Genomic DNA, 21,448 nt, shown 5'->3' with positions numbered 1-21,448 from the left:
GTTACACCTTCACATTCAGAATACCATCCATCCTGTTGTATTGCACTATCACTGAGCTAAATGGGACAGACTTCAAGCAGATTTAGCAACTAAGACTTCAGGCGCTGTGGGCCATCATCAGCAACAGAAGCATACTTCAGCACAATCTGCAAACTCATGGCCCAGCATCTCTCCCACTCAAGCATTACCATCAAGCCGGGGATCAGCCTGGTTCAATGGACAGTGAAGTTGGGGAGTCAGGAACAGCACTAGACATACCTAAACATGAGGTGTCAAGCTAGTGAAGCTACTAAACAGGGCTACTTGCATGCCAAACACAATAAGCAGCATGTGATAGAGCTAAGCAACCAATCAGTCTGAACCAGACTCTGCTGTCCTGCCACATCCAATCATGAATGGTGGTAGACATTTAAACAACTCACTGGATGAAGAGGCTCCACAAATGTCCCCATCCTCAATGATGAAAGAGCCCAACACATCAGTGCAAAAGGTAAGGCTGAAGTGCTGAGTGGATGATCCATCTCAATGTTCTCTACTTGTCCCCAACATTACAGATGCCAGCCTTCAACCAATTTGATTCACTCCATGAGATAACAAAATACAGTTCAATGCACTGGATACTGCAAAACCTATGGGCCTTGACATCATTCTGGCAATAGTACTGAACGTCTGTGCTCCAGAACTTGCTGCACCTCTAGCCAAGCTCTTCGAGTTTAGTTACAACATCAGCATCCACTCATCATTGTCAAAATTGCTCAGATATGCTCTGCATCCATAAAAAAGCTGGACAAATCCAACCCGGCCCATTACACCCCATCAGTCGATGATCAGTGAAGTGATGGAAGGTGTCGTCAACAATGCTATCCAGCAGCACCTGCTCAGCAATAACCTGCTTGGTGATGCCCAGTTTGGATTCCGCCAGGACCACTCAGCTCCTGACCTCATTACAGCCTTGGTTCTAACGTGGACAAAAGAGCTGAATTCCAGAGAGGAGGTGATAGTGGCAGCCCTGGGCAAAAACAATGGCTGCAGATACTGGAAACCAGATTCTGGAGTAGAGTGGTGCTGGAAAAGCACAGCAGTTCAGGCAGCATCCGCGAAGCAGTAAAATCGAAGTTTCGGGCAAACGCCCTTCATCAGGAATACAGCTGTCTGCCTGATGAAGGGCTTTTGCCCGAAACGTCGATTTTACTGCTCCTCGGATGCTGCCTGAACTGCTGTGCTTTTCCAGCACCACTCTACTCCAGATAGTGACAGCGGTGGACATCAAGGCCACAGTTGACTGAGTGTGATATCCAGGAGCCCTAGCAAAACTGGAATCAATGAGTGTCAAGGATCAAACACTTCTTTGGCCCCCAGGAAAGTGCATGGTTGCAAATCCTCAACACCATTCACAATTGCTTAGATACTGAAGCAGCCCATGTTCAAATGCAGATTTGGGATAACAAGTGGCAAGCACATTCATGTCACACAATTGGCAGGAATGACCCTCTCCAACAAGAGAGAATCCAGCCATTATTTTGTGAAATTCATTATCATGACCATTACTGAATCTCCCATTGTCAACAGCCTGGGGTTACCATTTACCAGAAACTGAACTAGACTCATACTCTGGTTACAAGAGCAAGTCAGAGTTTAGGAATATTGCAGCAAGTAACTCACCCCTAACTCCACAAAGCCTGTACATCATCTCCCAGGCACAAGTGCCAAACACTGATATTATAATGTAAAGGTTGAATTTATCATCAATCAGTGATTCTTTAAGATTGTCTACTGCTATCTATGATTGATAAATAAATTAATAGATAAGGAGATAATGTATTCCAACCCCAGATGAACAACTGGCAAATATCAACATATAACTTTATTCCCCTTCTAACTCCTCACGCTCACAGTCATACACAGATAGAACATAGAACAGTACGGGCTCTTCAGCCCTCTATGTTGCGCAGACCTTTTATCCTATTCTAAGATCAAACTAACCTACATACCCTACATTTTACTATCATCCAAATACCAAGTGATGTAAGACTGACTGGTCTGTAATTCCCAGGGTTATCCATTTCCTCTTTTTTGAACAAGGGAATGACATTTGCCACCCTCCAATCATCTGGTACTACTCCAGTAGCCAGTGAGCATGTGAAGATCATTACTTCTGTTGTAATGTCCTGTACCTTTAAGAAAGAGTGAATGCTGTTCTGCACTGAGAGCTTACAAGCACCTGTCATATGATTTAACTAGCAGTGTCAGAGTGTACTAGAAAATTGAAAATATATAACATTTGGCTGTGAAATGGAAACCTGAATTGTTTGCTGTTTTGGCAACAAATCCAATTTAAACAAACAGTTTAAATTATGCCTCAGGATACTAAAACCCAATCCAGTTTGAATTTATTGTTTTACCAACATCAAACTGATGATCCAATTTTGGGGGAAAATGAAAAAGGCAGCCATTTTGAAAATCAGATAGAGCAACTGCAATCGAGAGAGAGAGAGGTCCAAGACATTGAAATACTCTGTATCAAAGGTACCTTTCATACGAAACATCTTAACAGTAAAAAGAAAGAAGATGATCCAGTGAGGTCTTCAGCCGGAAGAAGAAAGACACCAAAGATGACAGCCACTGAAAGGTTTTGAAATTGATTTGATGTAATTTTAATAAATGTTTTATTGGAACAGTATATTATAGCATTGGAGGCAGGTATTAAGCAGTTAAGAGAAAAGGGGCCTTAGTGTTGTGAATATTTGTTGCTTGATGTTCCCTTTTAGAGTTAAAGAATGAATTGATGTTATTTTCTTGAAATATTAGAAATATGAGGTGAGGTGAGCTTCTCTGGGTGTTTGGTTTAATGAAGAGAGAGGTTCACCTCTGTGTCATAACACTTTAGGCACAGCAATCTCTTCCCTCGCTTCCTGCAGCAAACTTAGGTATATCCCGTCTGGTTCAGGCGACTTATCTATCCTCATGCTTTTCAAAATTTGCAGCATATCCTCCTTCTTAACATCAACCTGTTTGAGCATATCAGTCTGTTTCACGCTGTCCTCACAAACAATAAGGTCCCTCTCCCTAGTGAATACTCATACAACATATTCATTAACGACCTCCCCAAATGCCAACTCCAGGCACAAGTTCCCATCACTATCCCTGATTGGCCCTACCCGCACTTGCTGTAAGTTCTCCGTAAACAACCTCAACATTTCTGTTGTACATTTCCCTGAGAATATCTACTCCCAATTTATGATTCACGGTTCCTGCCTAATAGCATTGTAATTTCCCCCTTCCCCAACTAAATGCTTTCGCATACCATCTGCTCCTATCCCTCTCCATGACTATAGTAAAGGTCAGGGAGTTGTGATCACTATAACAGAAATGTTCTCCCACCAAGAGATCTGTCACCTGGCTTGGTTTATTACCAAGCACCAAATCCAAATGGCCTCCCCTTTGGTTGGCCTAGCTAAATATTTAATCAGGAATCCTTCTTGGACACACCTGACAAAATCTGCTGCATCCAAACTATTTGCGCTAAGGAGGTTCCAGTCAATATTAGGGAAGTTGAAGTCACCCGACACAAGCCTGTTACGTATGCACCTTGTCAAAATCTGCCTCACAATCGGCTCCTCCATGCCTTTGTTGCTATTGGGTGTTATTGAAAACTCCCAATAAAGTGACTGCTCCTTTCCTTTTTCTGACTTCCACTTATAATGACTCAGTGGACAAACCATTCCCGACAATCTTCATTTCTCCAACTATTATACTGTCCCTTATTAGCAATGCCACCCACCCATCTATTTTACCTCCATCTCTGTTCCTATCCCGGAACATTCAGCAACCATTCCTGCCCCTGTGATATCAAAGCCTCCGTAATAGCCACAACATTGTAGCTTCAAGAAACTCCATGCTCCATTGTAGCTCCATGCTCTAAGTTCATCACCCTTATTCTTGACACTTCTTGCATTAAAATAGACCCATCACACTGACTGCAGCTTTGCCCTATCAACTGCCTATCCTTTCTCACAGTCTCTCTGCATGCTGTATCTGCCTGTTCACCAGCATCCACATCCTTTGATCCATAGTTCCAGTTCCCATCCCTCTGCCAAACTAGTTTAAACCCTCCCGAAGATCTCTAGCAAACCTCCTGCCCAGGATATTGATGCCCCTCAAGATCAGGTGCAACCCGTACAGGTCCCACCTTCTGCAGAAGATCCACATACCTGAAGCCCTCCCTCCTATACCAGCTCTGCAGCCACGTGTTTAGCTGCACACACTCTCCGTTCCTAGCTTCACTAGACAATGGCACCAATAGCAATCCTGGGATTACTACTCTGCTCTTACTAATTAACCTTACTCTTACTAATCTTTCAATGTTCCCTCAATACAGGAGTTGTCCCACTGGACTGAAGAATTGCAGACATTATTCCACTTTAGAACAGGGGCGAAAGAGGAAAATCAGGGATTTATAGATCAGTTAGCCTAACATCTGTGCTGGGGCACTGGTTGGTGTCTCTAATTAAGGATAAAATAACTGAGCACTTCAAATTTCTTCAGTTAATCAGGGACAGTAGGTCATGCCTGACAAACCTCATTTAATTTTTTGAAGCCATGACTAAGATAGTGGACAGGGGAATGTCTATGGTTGTTGTTTGTATGGACTTCAGATGGCATGTGATAAATTGCACATAAGAGCTTATTAACTAAGGTAGAGGCTGATGGAATTGAGGGCAAATTACTTATATAGTTCAGAAATTAGTTGAGTGGCAGGTGCCAGAAAATAAGGATAATGAGTAGGTCCTGAAATTTGCAGGATGTGACCAGTGGTATCCCCGTAAGGATCTGTGTTAGGGTCTCAATTATTCATATTTGTTATTTACAACTAGGATAATAACATAGAAAATCATATATCCAAATATACTGATGACAAAAGTTAGGGGGCATTGTAGACAATGTAGTCAACAGCATAAAATTGCAGAGGGTTCTTGATAGACTCAGTAATTGGGCAAAAATGTAGCAGATGAAGTTCAATGTAAGCAAGTGTGTGGTTATCCATTTTGACCGATATAGTATCGACCTGGATACTTCCTAGATGGCATCAAGTTAAACACAATGGATGCCAAAAGAGACTTGGGGCTTCAGGTGCATGGACCTTTAAAGTACCACAAACAGGTACAGTAAATAATGAAGAAAGCTCATGGAATCTGGCTTTTACACCTCGAGGACATGAATACAAGGATGTAGACAGTATGCTGCAGATATACAAAACCCTGGTTCGACCACAATTGAAGTACTGTGGGAAGATCTGGGCACTACATCTAAGGGAGGATATATTGGCCTTGGAGGGAGTACAACATGGTTTTGCAAGAATGATAACCTCGATTTTAGGGGTTTGGTTATGAGGAGAGATTCTAAAGATTAGGCCTGTTTCTCTGTTAGTATAAAGTTGTTGTTACCATCCACTTGAAACTGCAGAGTATGTTGGGAATTCACATCCATGGACCCTGTTTCACCTTTTTATTCTATTTTCCAGGTGTATTTCTTATTCCCTACTCAATCATGCTGGGTCTTGTTGGGATACCAATATTTTTCTTGGAATCTTCCTTTGGACAGTTTGCCAGCCTCGGGCCTGTTGCAGTGTGGAAATCTGTACCAATGTTACAAGGTTAGAGATTATTGAATAATTAAAACTCAGCAACAATTTCAATGCATTTTAATGTTTAATTCATATTAATAAACTAGTTATAATTGAGTGATTAAATGAGAGTGTATCTGAGCCTTGCTGTCATTCTCTTTGAAAACTTTGTTATGTTACACCAAGATATGTCAGTGATTAACACTGATGTTAGTTTAGTTTCTTATTCATTAAATGCGCGTGATTGTGATTGTGTTCAGTTCACCTGGATGGTTGAGTCCAAATCTCATTGTTTTTTCAGAGTCAATTTTTCCTTGGATCATTTAAAGAATGATTAGATTAGATTCCCTACAGTGCAGAAACAGGCCCTTGGGCCCACCAAGTCCACACTGACCCTCTAAAGAGTAACCCACCCAGATACATTTCCCTCTGACTAACACAATAGACAATTTAGCATGGCCAACCCATCTTTGTTTTGTGGGAGGAAACCAGAGCACCTAGAGGAAACCCACACAGACACAGGGAGACTATGCAAACTCCACACAGACAGTCGTCCGAGGCCGGAATCAAACTCAGGTCCCTAGCGCTGTGAGGCTGCAGAGCGATCCACTGAGCCACTGTGCTGCCCTTGTAAATTGTACCAAGTTGCTGTGGTGAGATTTGAACCCATGTCCCTTGAGCATTAACCTGAGCTTCTTGACTACCAAGCCAGTGACTCCTTCACTACACCACCATCTCCAGGAAACTTGACTAGTAACATGCCCAACTATTGTAAACTAATAGCAAACTACTAGCTCAGAAATGTGTATGCTTGAGCAATGTAATGAATGTCTGTTGGGTTGCCCAATACCACAATATCATGCCCAGTTTCTGACATTGTGTTATATAACAAAAGCATTGCCCCATCAGGTAAAACACCCTGGTGGAGGCAAACTCACACCATAGCAACAGCAGTTACTATCTCTTAACGACATCATAGAGGTACATATTTAGAAAACAAATTGATGTCCAGCATGACTTTGGAAGCAGACAGTTTGGAATAGGGAGAAGTTTGTTATCTTAAACAGCATCAGTTTTTCAGAGTACAGACAATTGTACACATCTGTAGATGGAGCATTAAGCACGAGAACAATGGAACATATTTCTAATTTTCATTAGGATGCAAATTCTTTCAAGGTAAAATACATTTCTAAGATTTCCTTGGTAATAAAAACAAATTAAAATGCTAAAGAATGCCCTTGAGCTATGACAAAGGCCAGTGCATTACAGAAAACTTGAATCCTAGAAAGCTCGGTTGATGGAAGTTAATACATAATGACAATTACAAACGTCTTTGTTCTTAAGGAAAGAGCAGTATAATTTGGAGAGACAAAAATATCAGGGACACACAGCAAAAGCTGGTGTTTTTGTAAAGGCCAACTCATGGATAGCAACAAAACTGGTATGGATTTGGCATCCAGCAACACCTTCACTGATGTTACTGTTCCAAAACTTCATGCAGTTCTATTTTGCAGATCAAGGTCTAGGTGAGGCCATGAAAAGAACTCTTAAAAATCTTGTCAGAACTCAGGGAGGTACAGTGGCCTTACATTGCCAGGGATCTGGGTTTGAATTGACCCTCAGGCAACTGTCTATGTGGATTTTACACATTCTGCCCATTTCAGATGGGTCTCACCAGGTGCTTCGGTTTCCTCTCATGGTCCAAAGATATGCATGTTTGGTGGATTGGCTGTGCTAAATTGCTGATAGCGTCCAGGGATGTGTAGGTTAGGTGGATTAGCGAGGGGAAATGGAGAGTTGCAGGGATAGGGTAAGAGATTGGTTTTGGATGGGATGCTGTTCAGAGGGTCATGCAGACTCAATGAGCTGAATGGCCTGCTTCCACTCCGTAGGGATTTTATGACTTGACAAGGAGGAGCTTCACATTATTAACATGCACAGTTTTTCTGGGTGGATCAGAAAAGTCTGGATATGATTTGGAAAGATCTTGAAGAGCAGATCAAGATAAGAATTCACTTCAGGATGAACAGACTTGACATCATTTCAAATAGACAAGAATCCTCAAGAGACTATTCACCAGTTTGTTGGAGGATGCCATTGCAAAGGGAATGAGTGTGACTTTACTGAAGAGGAACGGCCAGAGAATATTAATGAGTTGATTATCACATTCACATGAATTAAAGTCAGTTGGAAGAAACATTTGTGCAATAAGAAGGGCCACAGCCTTGACCTATTACTTGAGGGTAGACAGATCTATGAAGATGTCGTAGCAGGCCAGCAACGATTACATGCTTTAGGTGCTACCAATACTATTTTGCAACCAACAAAAGCTCCAATAGCAGTAGTTTGTTGCACTTCTCCAAAGTCCATGCTCTATTTTTTGATATCTGTAGCATCAAGGGACATGGCTATGTGCAGGAAATCTGTTTCCAAAAGCCAAGTCAGGCCCTTACATTAAACCAACAAGCGACTGACATGACAGTATAGAGTAATAACAAATCATCAGCAACAAGGAAACTGTTACCAAGGTGCACCAAGGCAACCACATTGATGAGGTTCAGAGTCAACCAAATGAAAGGCAAATTTTAGAAAATGAGCAGGCTTTACATGATGTTAATCTCACACTCTGTGTTGGGAGTAGAAAGCAATCAGGAGCTCTTTAATATCATGTGTCCTGAGAAGGCAGTGTGATACAAGATAAAAGCTAAAATCAACACCGGAGTTAGTGTTACCATGTAACCACTATATGGCCTCAATGACATGCACCTGAGCAAGTAATGTTCCATGGTACAGGCTATGAGAAACCATCTCTCAGTGGAGACAGCAGATCAACAATTGTATGTATTGTCAATGAGTGTCAATGCGCAAACTCTCACTGGCTTCCCGAAATATTTAGTCTAACAGATACATGGTTACCAGTATGTACAGATCTAAGTGCAGTCTCAAATCATGACATTCAAACCACACCCACCATGGCAGAACAAGTCACATATGGTGCAATTGAATTAGTCAAGAATTGGCAAAGTTATAACTTTGAAGTAGTAATTAAGCCAGGTAGCCAAGATGATTGCATATGATTTACAGAACAGCTTATCCAAAATACAAAGATATTCATCTTGATCTGCACCATGATCACCTAAACTATGAAATTAAATGTACTCTCAAGGCTGACATGTTATACTTTGGACAATGTGAATTGTTTTCATTGGGCGCAGTTTCAAATCATGCCCATGTTACCACAGGAACGTATGAGTATTGAAAGTTCAAAATGATTGGCATAACAATCCAGGGATGAATCGGGATATTCAATGACTCACGAATGCAATATATAAACAGTGGGAGACTCTATATCCATATGATATTTCATCCAATTCTTCAGCAAAGTAGCAACAGAGCTGTTCATATTGTATGGGGAGATTACTTCCTTGTGACAGATTACTTCTCTAAATCACCCATTTGTTTGGTGAATTAGCAGCAAAATGAGTACAAGTGTCACTGACACAATGGTGGTATTTTTAGGTTATTTGGTGTCCCAAGTAAGAATCTCCAAAATTGCTCACTGGGCAGAGAGTGAGAGTTAGAAATACAAATCTTTGGATACCAGCAATGGTTTCTAAAATATGCAACCAGCCCAGGTCACAGAAATGTATTGCAGCTCATGATATTACATGATAAAGGAACAGAAGCCAGCTCTGAACAATTTATGACAGACCAATCATGTATGAAGAGATTGAGAGTTGAACCCTCTGATGATGTTGTGTGGTAGGGTTGATTAATAGCAACCAGCAGCAACTAACCAAGTTGTCAAACAAGTGCAACAGAGATCAATGAGTACCTTTCCAGGTGGACATACATCCACCAAGTCAGGAAAAATTGTCAAACTTTCAAAACATTACATTGAATTTTGAAACATTAATCTTTAAACTCTGTCTTACCTGTGTGCATAATTGTCAAATTAATTCCATGTGCCTCTGCACAACCATGTATATCTGTTTTGGAAAAGTTATCCTTATTCTGTTGTAAAATATCAGCCCAGATGCTATTTTGCCTCAGGAGGGTACCACTTGTTTGCAATAGTTAATTGTAACAAATGTTTAACAGTCTCTTCAAACCCATGATATTCACACTCAGTTTCTTATGTTATTGGGGATCACATAAGCATTGTCACATCTGGTAAAACATCCTGCTGAAGATAAACTCACACCAGCAGTTGCTGTTCTACTTTGAATTAAATTAAAGCTAAATCACAAGATATGGGTTAGCAATGCAGCTAGTTATGAGCTGCAGTGAGAACTCTGGAGCTGAACCTGTGCCCTCAGTTTAAGTTGGAAAACACAAACCAAGGATCCTGTCACTGATTCCCAATCCTTGGTAAAAAAAAATACCAAAGTGCATACTACACATTGGGTCAAGTCTGGACCCAGCGAGTTAATAGTTGATGGAGTTCAACGTTTCAGTGGTTAGTTTTTAGGTTGAAGAATGCTCACTTGGACATCAGGTGCGGGATTAAACCCTCAAATGAAATAGACATTGAGGAAACGAGGGAGGAGCTAAAACCAACTCTGGTACTTATCAATGGTGCCAAGGTATATAGTCATAGAGATGTACAGCCTGCAAACAAACCCTTTGGTCCAACCCTTCCATGCAGACCAGATATCCCAACCCAATCTAGCCCCACCTGGCCCATATCCCTCCAAACTCTTCCTTTCATATGCCCATCCAAATGCCTTTAAAATGTTGCAATTGTACCAGCCTCCACTATTTCCTCTGGCAGCTCATTTCATACATGTACCACCCTCTGTAAGAAAAAGTTGCCTATTAGGTCTCTTTTATATCTTTCCCCGTTCACTCTAAACCTATGCCCTCTAGTTCTGGACTCCCACACCCCAGGGAAAAGACTTTGTCTATTTATCCTATCCATGCCTCACATAATTTTGTAAACCTCTATAAGGTCACCCCTCAGCCTCCGATGCTCCAGGGAAAACAGCCCCAGTCTGTACAGCCTCTCCCTATAGCTCAAATCCTCCAACCCTGGCAACATCCTTGTAAACCTCTTCTGAATCCTTTCAAGTTTCACAATATCTTTCCAATAGGAAGGAGACCAGAATTGCACACAACATTCCAACAGTGTCCTAACAAATGTCCTGTACAGCCGCAACACGACCTCCCAGCTCCTGTACTCAATACTCTGACTGATAAAGGAAAGCATACCAAAAGCCTTCTTCACTATCCTATCTACCTGCGACTCCACTTTCAAGGAGCTATGAACCTGCACTCTTTGTTCAGGTCTCTTTGTTCAGCAACAGACCCCAAGACCTTACCACTAAATGTATAAGTCCTGCTGAGATTGTTCTTCAATGAGCTTTTTTCTTATTCGTTCAAGGAACTTGTTTTCTCTGGCTGGGCCAGCATTTATTGCCTATCGCTAGTTACTCATGAGAAGTAGTGATGAGCTGCCTTCTAGAACCTCTGCAGTCTATGCGCTGTAGGTTTCCCTACAATGTCCTTTGGAAAGGAATTCCAGGATTTTGACCAAGTGACTGTGAAGGATCAATGGTATATTTCCAAGTCAGCATGGTGATCATTTTAGAGGGGATTTTTGCAGGTAGTGGTATTCCCCTGTATTTTCTGCCCTTGTCTTTCTAGATGGAAGTGGTCCTGGGTTTGGAAGGTGCTTTCAAAGGAGCCTTGGTAAATTTCTGCAGTGCATCTTGTAGGTAGCACAAACTGTTGCAATTGTGTATCGGTGTGAAGGGAATGGATGCTTGTAGATGTTTTGCCAATCAAGTAAGCAGCTTTGTCCTGGAGGGTGTCAACCTTCTGGCGTGCTCTTGGAGCAGGCAAGTGAGGAATATTCAATTAAACTCCTGACTTATGCCTTGTAGATGATAACAAGCTTGGGGAGACAGGAGGTGAGTTACTCCTGCAGTATTCCTAGCCTCTGACCAGCTCTTGTCACCATTGTGTTTGTATAGTAAGTCCAGTTGAGTTTCTGGTTAATGGTGACAACAAGGATATTGATTGTGGGGGTATTCATTGATGGTAACACCATTGAATATCATGGAGCAGTGGTTAGATTGTCTCTTGTTGGAAATGGTCATTGCCTGGCATTTGGGTGGTAGGAGTGTTACTTGCCACTTGTCAGCCCAAGCCTGGATATTGTTCAGGACTTCTTCAGTATCTGAGGAGTTGCGAATATTGCTGAACATTGTGCAATCATTGTGAACATGCCTACTTCTGACCTTATGGTGGAGGGAAGATCATTGATGAAACAGTTAGAGATGGTTGGACCTCAGACACTAACCTAGAACATAGAACAATACAGTGCAGTACAGGCCCTTTGGCCCTCAATGTTGCGCCGATCCAAGCCCACCTAACCTACACTAGCCCACTATCCTCCATATGTCTATCCAATGCCCGTTTAAATGCCCATGAAGAGGGAGAGTCCACCACTGCTACTGGCAGGGCATTCCATGAACTCACGACTCACTGAGTAAAGAATCTACCCCTAACATCTGTCCTATACCTACCACCCCTTAATTTAAAGCTATGCCACCTCGTAATAGCTGACTCAATACTTGGAAAAAGGTTCTCATGGTCAACCCTATCTAAACCCCAAATCATCTTGTACACCTCTATCAAGTCACCCCCAAACCTTCTCTTCTCCAATGAAAACAGCCCCAAGTGCCTCAGCCTTTCCTCATACGATCTTCCTACCATATCAGGCAACATCCTGGTAAACCTCCTCTGCACCCGTTCCAGTGCCTCCACATCCTTCCTATAGTATGGCGACCAAAACTGCACACAATACTCCAGATGCAGCCGCACCAGAGTCTTATACAACTGCAACATGAGCTCAGGAATCCGGAACTCAATTCCTCTACCAATAAAAGCCAGTACGCCATATGCCTTTTTCACAGCACTATTTACCTGGGTGGCAACTTTCAGAGATCTGTGTACATGGACACCAAGATCCCTCTGCTCATCCACACTACCAAATATCCGACTATTAGCCCAGTACTCCATCTTCTTGTTACTCTTACCAAAGTGAATCACTTCACACTTACCTACATTGAACTCCATTTGCCACCTTTCTGTCCAGCTCTGAGCTTATCTATATCCCGCTGTAATCTGCCACATCCTTCCTCACTGTCAACAACTCCACCGACTTTTGTATCATCCGCAAATTTGCTCACCCAGCCTTCTAGCCCCTCCTCCAGGTCATTTATAAAAATGACAAACAGCAATGGTCCCAAAACAGATCCTTGCGGAACACTGCTAGTAACTGTACTCCAAGATGAACCTTTACCATCAACTACTACCCTCTGTCTTCTTCCAGCCAGCCAATTCCTAATCCAAACCTCCAACTCACCCTCAATGCCATACCTCCGTATTTTTTGCAGTAGCCTACCATGGGGAACCTTATCAAATGCCTTACTAAAATCCATATACACCACATCTACCGCTTTACCCTCATCCACCTCCTTAGTCACCTTCTCAAAGAATTTAATAAGGTTTGTGAGGCACGACCTACCCTTCACAAAACCATGTTGACTATCCTTGATCACATTATTCCTATCCAGATGTTCATAAATCCTATCCCTTACAATTCTCCCTAAGACTTTGCCTGATGAACTCTTCCAGAGATGTCCTAGAGCTGAGATAACTGGCCTCCGGCATCCATATCCATCTTTCAGTGTTCCAGGTATGACTCGAACAAGTGAAGAGTTTGTCCCTTGACACTAATTGATTTCAGTTTGCTCAGGCTTCTTGATGCCACACACGGGCAAATGCGGCCTTGATGTCAAGGACTGTCACTTCCACCATACCTCTGGAATCCAGCTGTTTTGTTTAAACCAAGGCCAGGCACTGAGTGACCCTGGAGGAACACAAGCTGGGTGTCACTGAGCAGGTTGTTTCCGATGATTGAGAGAGTGGACTGTTAGGGCAGTAATTGGCTTTTGTGTCCAGAACATATCTGGTCAATGTTTCATGTTGTCAGGTATATGCCAGTGTTCTTACTGTACTGTAAGAGCTTGGCGATGAATTCTGGAGCACAACTCTTCAGTACTGTTGCTGTAACGCTGTCAGGGCCCAAATCCCTTGCACTATGCAGTGACTCTAACTGTTTCTTGACACCAAGTGGAGTGAATTGATTTGGCTGAAGACTGGCATCTGTGATGCTGGCGACCGTCGGATGAGGCCAAGGTGGATCATCCACTCAACAATTTTAGCTGAACATTGTTGGAAATGCTGACCAAATCTAACAGCCACTAAGACAATGACAATACTAGAGGGATAGTTGTAACAACAGAATAATATTCTCTTGTCCAATTCTTGTTTAGATTCTGAACCTAATTGTCTGTAACTTTATCATAATTTCTGAACTCTGAGGATGACCTGTGCTTATATTCAAAACAGGGATAATAAAGTTGATGGCTTATTTTCAACTTTATAAGTTCAGACTGGAGAGAAGCAACATCAGTCAACCATGGCTGCCTTATTTCAAAACACTGTCTCCCTCTTTCTCTCTCAAATTACATTAAACATATTCTAGTTGGAAATACATTGCAATTGAATTCAAGAGAACAATTTTATTTCAAATAAACAGTATTGTTTCTAAGCTCTTTTTCCTTTGTTCAATTTTAAGGTGTTGGAGTCACCATGGTCCTTCTGATCGTAATTGCCAACATTTCCTATGCCTGCATTATTGGTTACAGTCTGTACTACCTGTTTGCTTCCTTCCAATCACCCCTACCATGGGCAGACTGCTTCAGTTGGTGGGGAGCAGATGAAACATGCAGCAGGACTCCCAAAGGTGCAGTGTTCACTTTGACTGGGGACATTCCGTGACTGTTCATATTTTATTCTGTTGATCTGTCATAAGAAAAGTCGCCAATGCTTTCGATAACCAACTTCATTGTGATTGTACAGCAGAGAGACTTGGACAGGATCCAGCTCCAAGGATCATGTCACTGAGTCACTGAAGTGAAAGATTGTCAATAATAATTGCTTACAGGCAAGAGAGATGCTTCAAAGAAAATCATCTCTCCTTTAGTATTGTCACTGTTGGTCATTCTCAACTGCTTTACTCTACCTGGATTGTAGATGTAGGGAAGCTAAGGTAGTTTCAACCTTTTATTATCAGTACCTACATTACTACTGTCTGGTACAGAGTTCAGTTTTTCTCTTTGTTTTCATCTCAGGCTCATCTCCCTCAAAATCTTCATTCAATGTCATCAGTAACACAATGAATGATTTACATTCACTCCTTGACCTTTAGGATTAGGGGTCATGAGATTGGATGCTGGATTTTGAGCCTGAAAGGAAATTTGAAGATCAGGACCAGGACGCAGATTTCAAACGTCATTGGTTTTACAAATGGGAGTGAGAGTAGCAACAAGTTTCAGAACAACATGTGTGTTAAACAGAGATAGGTGGAGGGACAGATAATGTTGAGGAGGTAGGGAGGCTGCAGAAAGACTTGGAGAGTAGATGAAGAAGTGGCAGATGGAACACTGTGGCAAGTGTGGAATTATGCACTTTGGTTGGAAAAGTAGAGCGCAGAATATTTTTTAAATGGAGCAAGTCTTCGGATATCAGAAGCACAAAGGAATTTCAGAGTCCTAGTTCAGGATTTTCTTGATGTGAATATGCAGGTTCAGTTGGGTGCTGGGAAGGCAAATGCAATTTTAGAATTTATTCTAAAAGGCTTAAAATGCAAGAGCAGGAATATACTGTTGTGATCGTAAAGTATCTATTCAGATTACTTTTGGCAGATTGCAAGCAGTTTTGGGCTCTGCTTCTAAGGAAGGATGTGCTGGCATTGGAGGAGGAGGAGGCTTACAAGAATGATCATGGGGATGAATGGCTTGTCATAGGAGGAGCAGTTAGGGACTTCAGGTTTCTACTTGATGGGATTCAGAAGGATGAGAGGGATCTTATTGAAACTTGCAAAATACTGAAAGGCCTATATAGAGTCTGATAGGACCCGAGACACAGCCTCAGAGTGATGGTACGAAGCCTCAGAGCTGAGATGAAGGGTGAATCTGTGGGACTTATTTCTGCAGAAGACAATGGAGGCCAAATCATTGAATATATTTAAGACAGAAAGATAGGTTCTTGATTAGTCAGGGGATCATAGGTTATGGGGAGATGGCAGGAGAATGGGGTTGAGAAACATATCAGCTATGATTGAATGGTGGAATAGACTTGATAGGTTGAAAGGCATAATGATCTTCCTATCTCTTATAGCCTTATGATCTTATTTTATTTCAAAAATGTTTAAGTTGTTTCCCTCTGAGTCAAGGAAACCAATGTATGACCTGCAACTGGTGTCAATTTTAAGTACCAATAGCCAATGACTTACAACAGTGTTTGCCCTTATTCAATACATTGGGAGGTGCTCTTCTAGTCAGCCGACTATGTACATATTCTTGCTGCATTTTGCCTCTTAAGGGAAGGTGTGAGTCTTGGAAAACAAGAAATTCATGATTTAAATAATACCTTTTAATTTCCATATATCTGCATTTTGGTCTCACATTCCTGTCTGTGACCCTGTGCATGGGTCCAGGAAGTTACTCTCAATCTTTTTTTTATTATAAAACACAATTCACAAGTTTTGAAGCCTGGAAAGTGATCGTACTGGAGTTAGGGAATCAGAAGTAATTAATTATCAGGATTAATATTCATTTTCTGATCCATTAATGAAAGCTTATCACATGGCTTTTGACAGTGGTATTGCCCCAACCTCTGACCCACAAGGTTAATTTCCAACCCCCCCCCCCTCAGAGGTGTGTCATAAATGTCTGAACAAACTGATCAAGGGATGTGGGCACCACTGTCTATGCCAATGTTCATTGTTTATCCCAAATGCCCTTAGTAATGTGGTGGTGAACCACTGCAATCTATAATAAAGGTATAGCATAGATATGTATATTGTAAATATTGAGAGTTAGAACTTGTTCATAAGATGTGGATATGAAAATATAGTCATGAAAATACCTAAAAAATGTGTCAATATAATATCTGAGTTAATGTGTGAGGGATTGAGACCAGGGAGTTTGAGACTTAAGCTTATAGACCAGACTGAGTAAGGAGGCTGGGGTATCGTCTTTGAGGGATGGGATGTCTGAAAGCTCAGTGATTGGCTGGTCCTTCCTGAGTGAGTCTGAATACATTAACAATTACATGGCTAGCACAGACCAAGTGGATCTGAAGGGACACATTTGGCGCCCATGTAGAAAGTTCTTTACTCATTTGTCTCTTCTGTTTGTGCTCCACAATGCTGACATTTCTGTCAGCTTCAAACATGGTGTATGAGACACTTTTCTTAAAATCCCTAAATGATGCTGTCATTAGTGTGAACTAATGATGTGGAATACAAGGAGGGAGCTCAGTACATGTACCCAGCGTGTACAGTCTGGATAGAATGAAGGGCCAATTAAAACCATTCGCAACCAATGGTGACTCAATGGAAATTTTTATCCACACAGCAAGAAGTTAGGATTGCATATGTATTGCCTGAGAGTGTGGTGGAGGTTACTTTTATTCAAGACATTCAAATGGGAGATCGATCATTGTTTGAAAAGGAAGGAGTTCAGAGCTACTGAGTGGAGGAACTAGGTGAAACTCTAATTTGGATTTTCACAACAGTTTGCATCGTCTCATTCTGTGCTATAATAATTTAGTGATTCTCTGTGCTGTTGCAGACTGGTGTTCAACAAAAAACATTGTGTCTCAGTCCCTGTGTGATTTCTTTCACATGCAGGATATGCTATTGAGTGTCATAGGATGCATCTTCATGAAGTGGGAACCTTCACTGTTGATGTACCTATTTGTGTGTTAAGGGAGCTTTTGGGCCACTTGCATCTACCACTAGTACCAAACACTTTATGGAAGCCAGTAATTGAACAATGCAATTTTCTTCTATGTCATTGGATACCTCTATTGGGCACCCACCTGAAAATCTACCCTCCTAGGAAACAACAGACCAGATAGAGTGAACCCACATATTGTGCTGCTTCCCCACCCCCACCCTTCAACACATACATAAGAATGCCAATGGCAGCCAGCATACCCATTTAAGACATCTCTTAGGGAGTCAATTTACGTCTGGCAAGAAAGGCCGTCCTCAAACCATCCTACCCTGGATTCAATGAGTGGACACTGGGAAGAAGAGAGGCTCTTCATTTTATATATTCCTACCTCAGTCTATGCCTCTGATTCTACCTTATGTAATGGATGAGGTTGGGTTGGGTTGCCCAGAGACCCTGATTGTACCACTAGAAATGGCAGCATTGTTCAACAAGGAGCAGTAAAGTTCTAAAACACATTCAACATTTTCTAGATCCATTTTGCAATCTTACTCTGGATGATGGATATTTTGAAGTCATTAATACAACATGGCTGCAGACGTATAATAACACTTGCCTAATTGGATCAGAAATCTCCATTCCTCACCAGGGTCCGTGTGAGCAATACTGGGAGTAAGTACATTGTTGTTTAGTAAGACAGACTTTGATTAATGCTGACAAAAGAAACATTAAGTCAAAACTTCCTGTCTTCCATTCATTCTGAAAATTTGCAAGAAATACTAAAGTGAAGGGAAAATAACAGGAACAAAAAAAACCCAGAAATTGTTGGAGAAACTCAGCAGGTTTGGTAGCATCTGCAGAGAGAAAGCAGAGTTAATGTTTTGGGTCCAGCAATCTTTCTTCAGAACTGGACCTGAATCATTGACTTTGCTTTCTCCCCATAGATGCTGCCAGACCTGCTGAGTTTCTCCAGAAATTTTTGCTTTTGTTTCAGATTTCCAACATTTGTTTTATGTTAGTGGAAAATAACAGATGCTGAATGAGAGGTGCATTCCGATTGGTTGACAAGTGAACTCTGATTGGTTGAGTTGTTACACTGAGGGATGTGCCCATTAGAGCTATTTGACATTTACCTGGCAGATTTTGTTTAAATTTAAACCAGGAGGTTGATAGATTGGCCAGAGCATTGCCCGAGTTAATGGCTGTCATCTATTCTGTTCATTTGAATCGGGGCAGAGCTCATACACAGTTTTTCTGTCTACAAAGATGATCCCTGTGTCTTCATATACAAAGTTTCCAGTGCATGCAAGTGTGCTACACTGGAAAATCATAATTGTAGCTTTATCCTAAATTTAATGCAAGTGTGATTACATAGAACATAGGAAAGTACAGCATAGAACAGGCCCTTTGGCCTACCATGTTGTGCCAAGGTTTAATCCTAATGTAAAATAAAATAACCAAACCTACGCACCCCTCAACTCACTGTTATCCATGTATATGTCCAGCAGTCACTTAAATGTCCCTAATGACTCTTCTTCCACTACCACAACTGGCAATGCATTCCATGCATTCACAACTCTCTGCGTAATGAACCTACCTCTGACGTCTCCTTTATACCTTCCTCCTAAAATCTTAAAACTATGACCCCTTGTGCCAGTCAATCTTGCTCTGGGGAAATCTCTCTGGCTGTTGACTCTATCCATGCCTCTCATGAGGGATATGGCCTCCTCTATATTGGGGTGACAGGCCATCTACTTGCGGAACGTTTCAGAGAACACCTCTGGGACACCTGGACCAACCAACCCAACCACCCCGTGGCTCAACACTTCAACTCCCCCTCCCACTCCACTAAGGACATGCAGGTCCTTGGACTCCTGCATCGCCAGACCATAACAACACGGCGGCTGGAGGAAGAGCGCCTCATCTTCCGCCTAGGAACCCTCCAACCACAAGGGATGAACTCAGATTTCTCCAGTGTCCTCATTTCCCCTCCCCCACCTTGTCTCAGTCCCAACCCTCGAACTCAGCACCACCTTCCTAACCTGCAATCTTCTTCCTGACCTCTCCGCCCCCACCCCCCCGCCCCCCCAACCCGGCCTATCACCCTCACCTTATCACCTTCACCTTAACCTCCTTCCACCTATCGCATTTCCAACACCCCTCCCCCAAGTCCCTCCTTCCTACCTTTTATCTTAGCCAGCTTGGCACACTGTCCTCATTCTTGAAGAAGGGCTCATGCTCGAAACGTCGAATCTCCTGCTCCTTGGATGCTGCCTGTTTGCTGCGCTTTTCCAGCAACACATTTTCAGCTCTGATCTCCAGCATCTGCAGTCCTCACTTTCTCCATGCCTCTCATTACCTTGTATACCTCAATCAGGTCACCTCTCTTCCTCCTAATCTCCAGCGAGAAAAATCCGAGCTTAGTCAACCTCTCTTTGTAAGACAAGCAGCATCTTGGTAAACCTTCTTTGCACCCTCTCCTAAGCCTCTGTATCTTTCCTATAATAGGGCGACCAGAACTGGACACAATATTCCAAGTGTGGTCTCACCAGGGACTTGTAGAACTGCAACAAAACCTCGCGGCTCTTAAACTCGTTCCCCCTGTTAATGAAAGCTAAAACACCACATGCTTTCTTAACAACCTTATCCACTTGGGTGGCAACTTTGAGGGATCTATACACTTGAACACTAAGATCCCTATGTTCCTCCACACTGCCAAGAATCCTGTCTTTAATCCTATATTCAGCATTCAAGTTCAACCTTCCCCTTCTAAAATGCATCACTTTGCATTTATCCAGATTGAACTCCATCTACCATTTCTCAGCCCAGCTCTGCATCCTGTCTATGAGGTGCTGCAACCTACAGTAGCCCTCGATACTATCAACAGTACTTCCAACCTTTGTGTCATTTGCAAATTTACTAACCCACCCCTCAACCTCTTCATCCAAATCATTTATAAAATTTACGAAGAACAGAGGTCCAAGAACAGAGCTCTGTGGGACCCCACTCAACATTGACCTCCAGGCAGAATGCTTTCCGTCTACAACCATTCTCTGCCTTCTGTCAGCCAGCCAATTCTGAATCCAGACAACCAAATCTCCCTGTAACCCATACCTCCTAACTTTATGAATGAATCTACCATAGGGAACCTTATCAAATGCCTTGCTGAAGTCCATATACACCACACCCATTTCTCGACCTTGTTAGGACGGAGCTACCGTCCCCGGTGTTCGTTTGAAGGAGAGAAACACTGGATCTGATTCAAAATATAAGCTTTTACTGAGAGAGAGACGTACACAATACAGTGAGATGTTTACTGCTCACTGGAGAAAGCACCTTCTGATCTATTGTTCTCTTTGTCTAGCTTTTAGCCCCTCGCATCCCAGTGCTACATCCTTATTTGGTAAGAAGCGGTATACTCTAATAGGATTGGTCCCAAAAGTGATAACATTCAGTTACCTCAGTATGAGCTACGTGCAATCTAACACGGTTTCAATGTCCTGTTATCTGTTCACCCTCCCTGGGGCCTCATTATGCCATCAGTGTTTCAGTCTGTTCTTAGTGTAACATAATGGCTTACTGTTGTCTAGTGAAGCTAACAATTTCCAGACTTGCTAATACTACCTTACGTGAGCACTACCTAACAATAAAGTTTCTGAACACAACCTAACCTTAATAATGCTTCCTAACACTCCCTCCCTTGGCCTCGAAAGAGGCCACACAAAATACAGCAGTTCGCGCGCAGCAGTCAGGACCCGGATGGTCGGTGAGCGCACCTCCGTCGATCATTTGCAAGACCGACCATTTAGCCAAACCCGGCTTGTCTGACTCTAGGGAGACATAGTTATAGGGGATAGGAGTCCCTAAGCAGCATACAACTACACAAAGCATTCCGCGCCGCAAAATCCCTACTCTATGCGCCTCTCCAGTTCGCATACAATCGTTAAGGCACGAGAAGCAGTGAAATAATACATAACAGACATAAGCACTCAAAAGTTGTAAACATATA

At 42.2% G+C, this 21,448-nt stretch overlaps 1 protein-coding gene across 1 annotated transcript in view; it reads left to right on the top strand.

Moving 5' to 3' along the window:
- The window catches only part of LOC132819981 (sodium- and chloride-dependent neutral and basic amino acid transporter B(0+)-like), a 76,929-nt gene that overhangs the window by 18,027 nt on the left and 37,454 nt on the right, over positions 1-21,448 (top strand). The window contains exons 4-6 of the mRNA XM_060831916.1: positions 5,522-5,653; positions 14,274-14,441; positions 17,973-18,111. Coding sequence (XP_060687899.1) covers positions 5,522-5,653; positions 14,274-14,441; positions 17,973-18,111 — 439 coding nt within the window. The remainder of the gene's footprint in view (positions 1-5,521; positions 5,654-14,273; positions 14,442-17,972; positions 18,112-21,448) is intronic.

The sequence above is a fragment of the Hemiscyllium ocellatum genome, chromosome 11 (genome assembly GCF_020745735.1).
Source record: "Hemiscyllium ocellatum isolate sHemOce1 chromosome 11, sHemOce1.pat.X.cur, whole genome shotgun sequence".
NCBI lineage: Eukaryota > Metazoa > Chordata > Chondrichthyes > Orectolobiformes > Hemiscylliidae > Hemiscyllium > Hemiscyllium ocellatum.
This window is presented reverse-complemented; position numbering and strand designations above follow the sequence as displayed.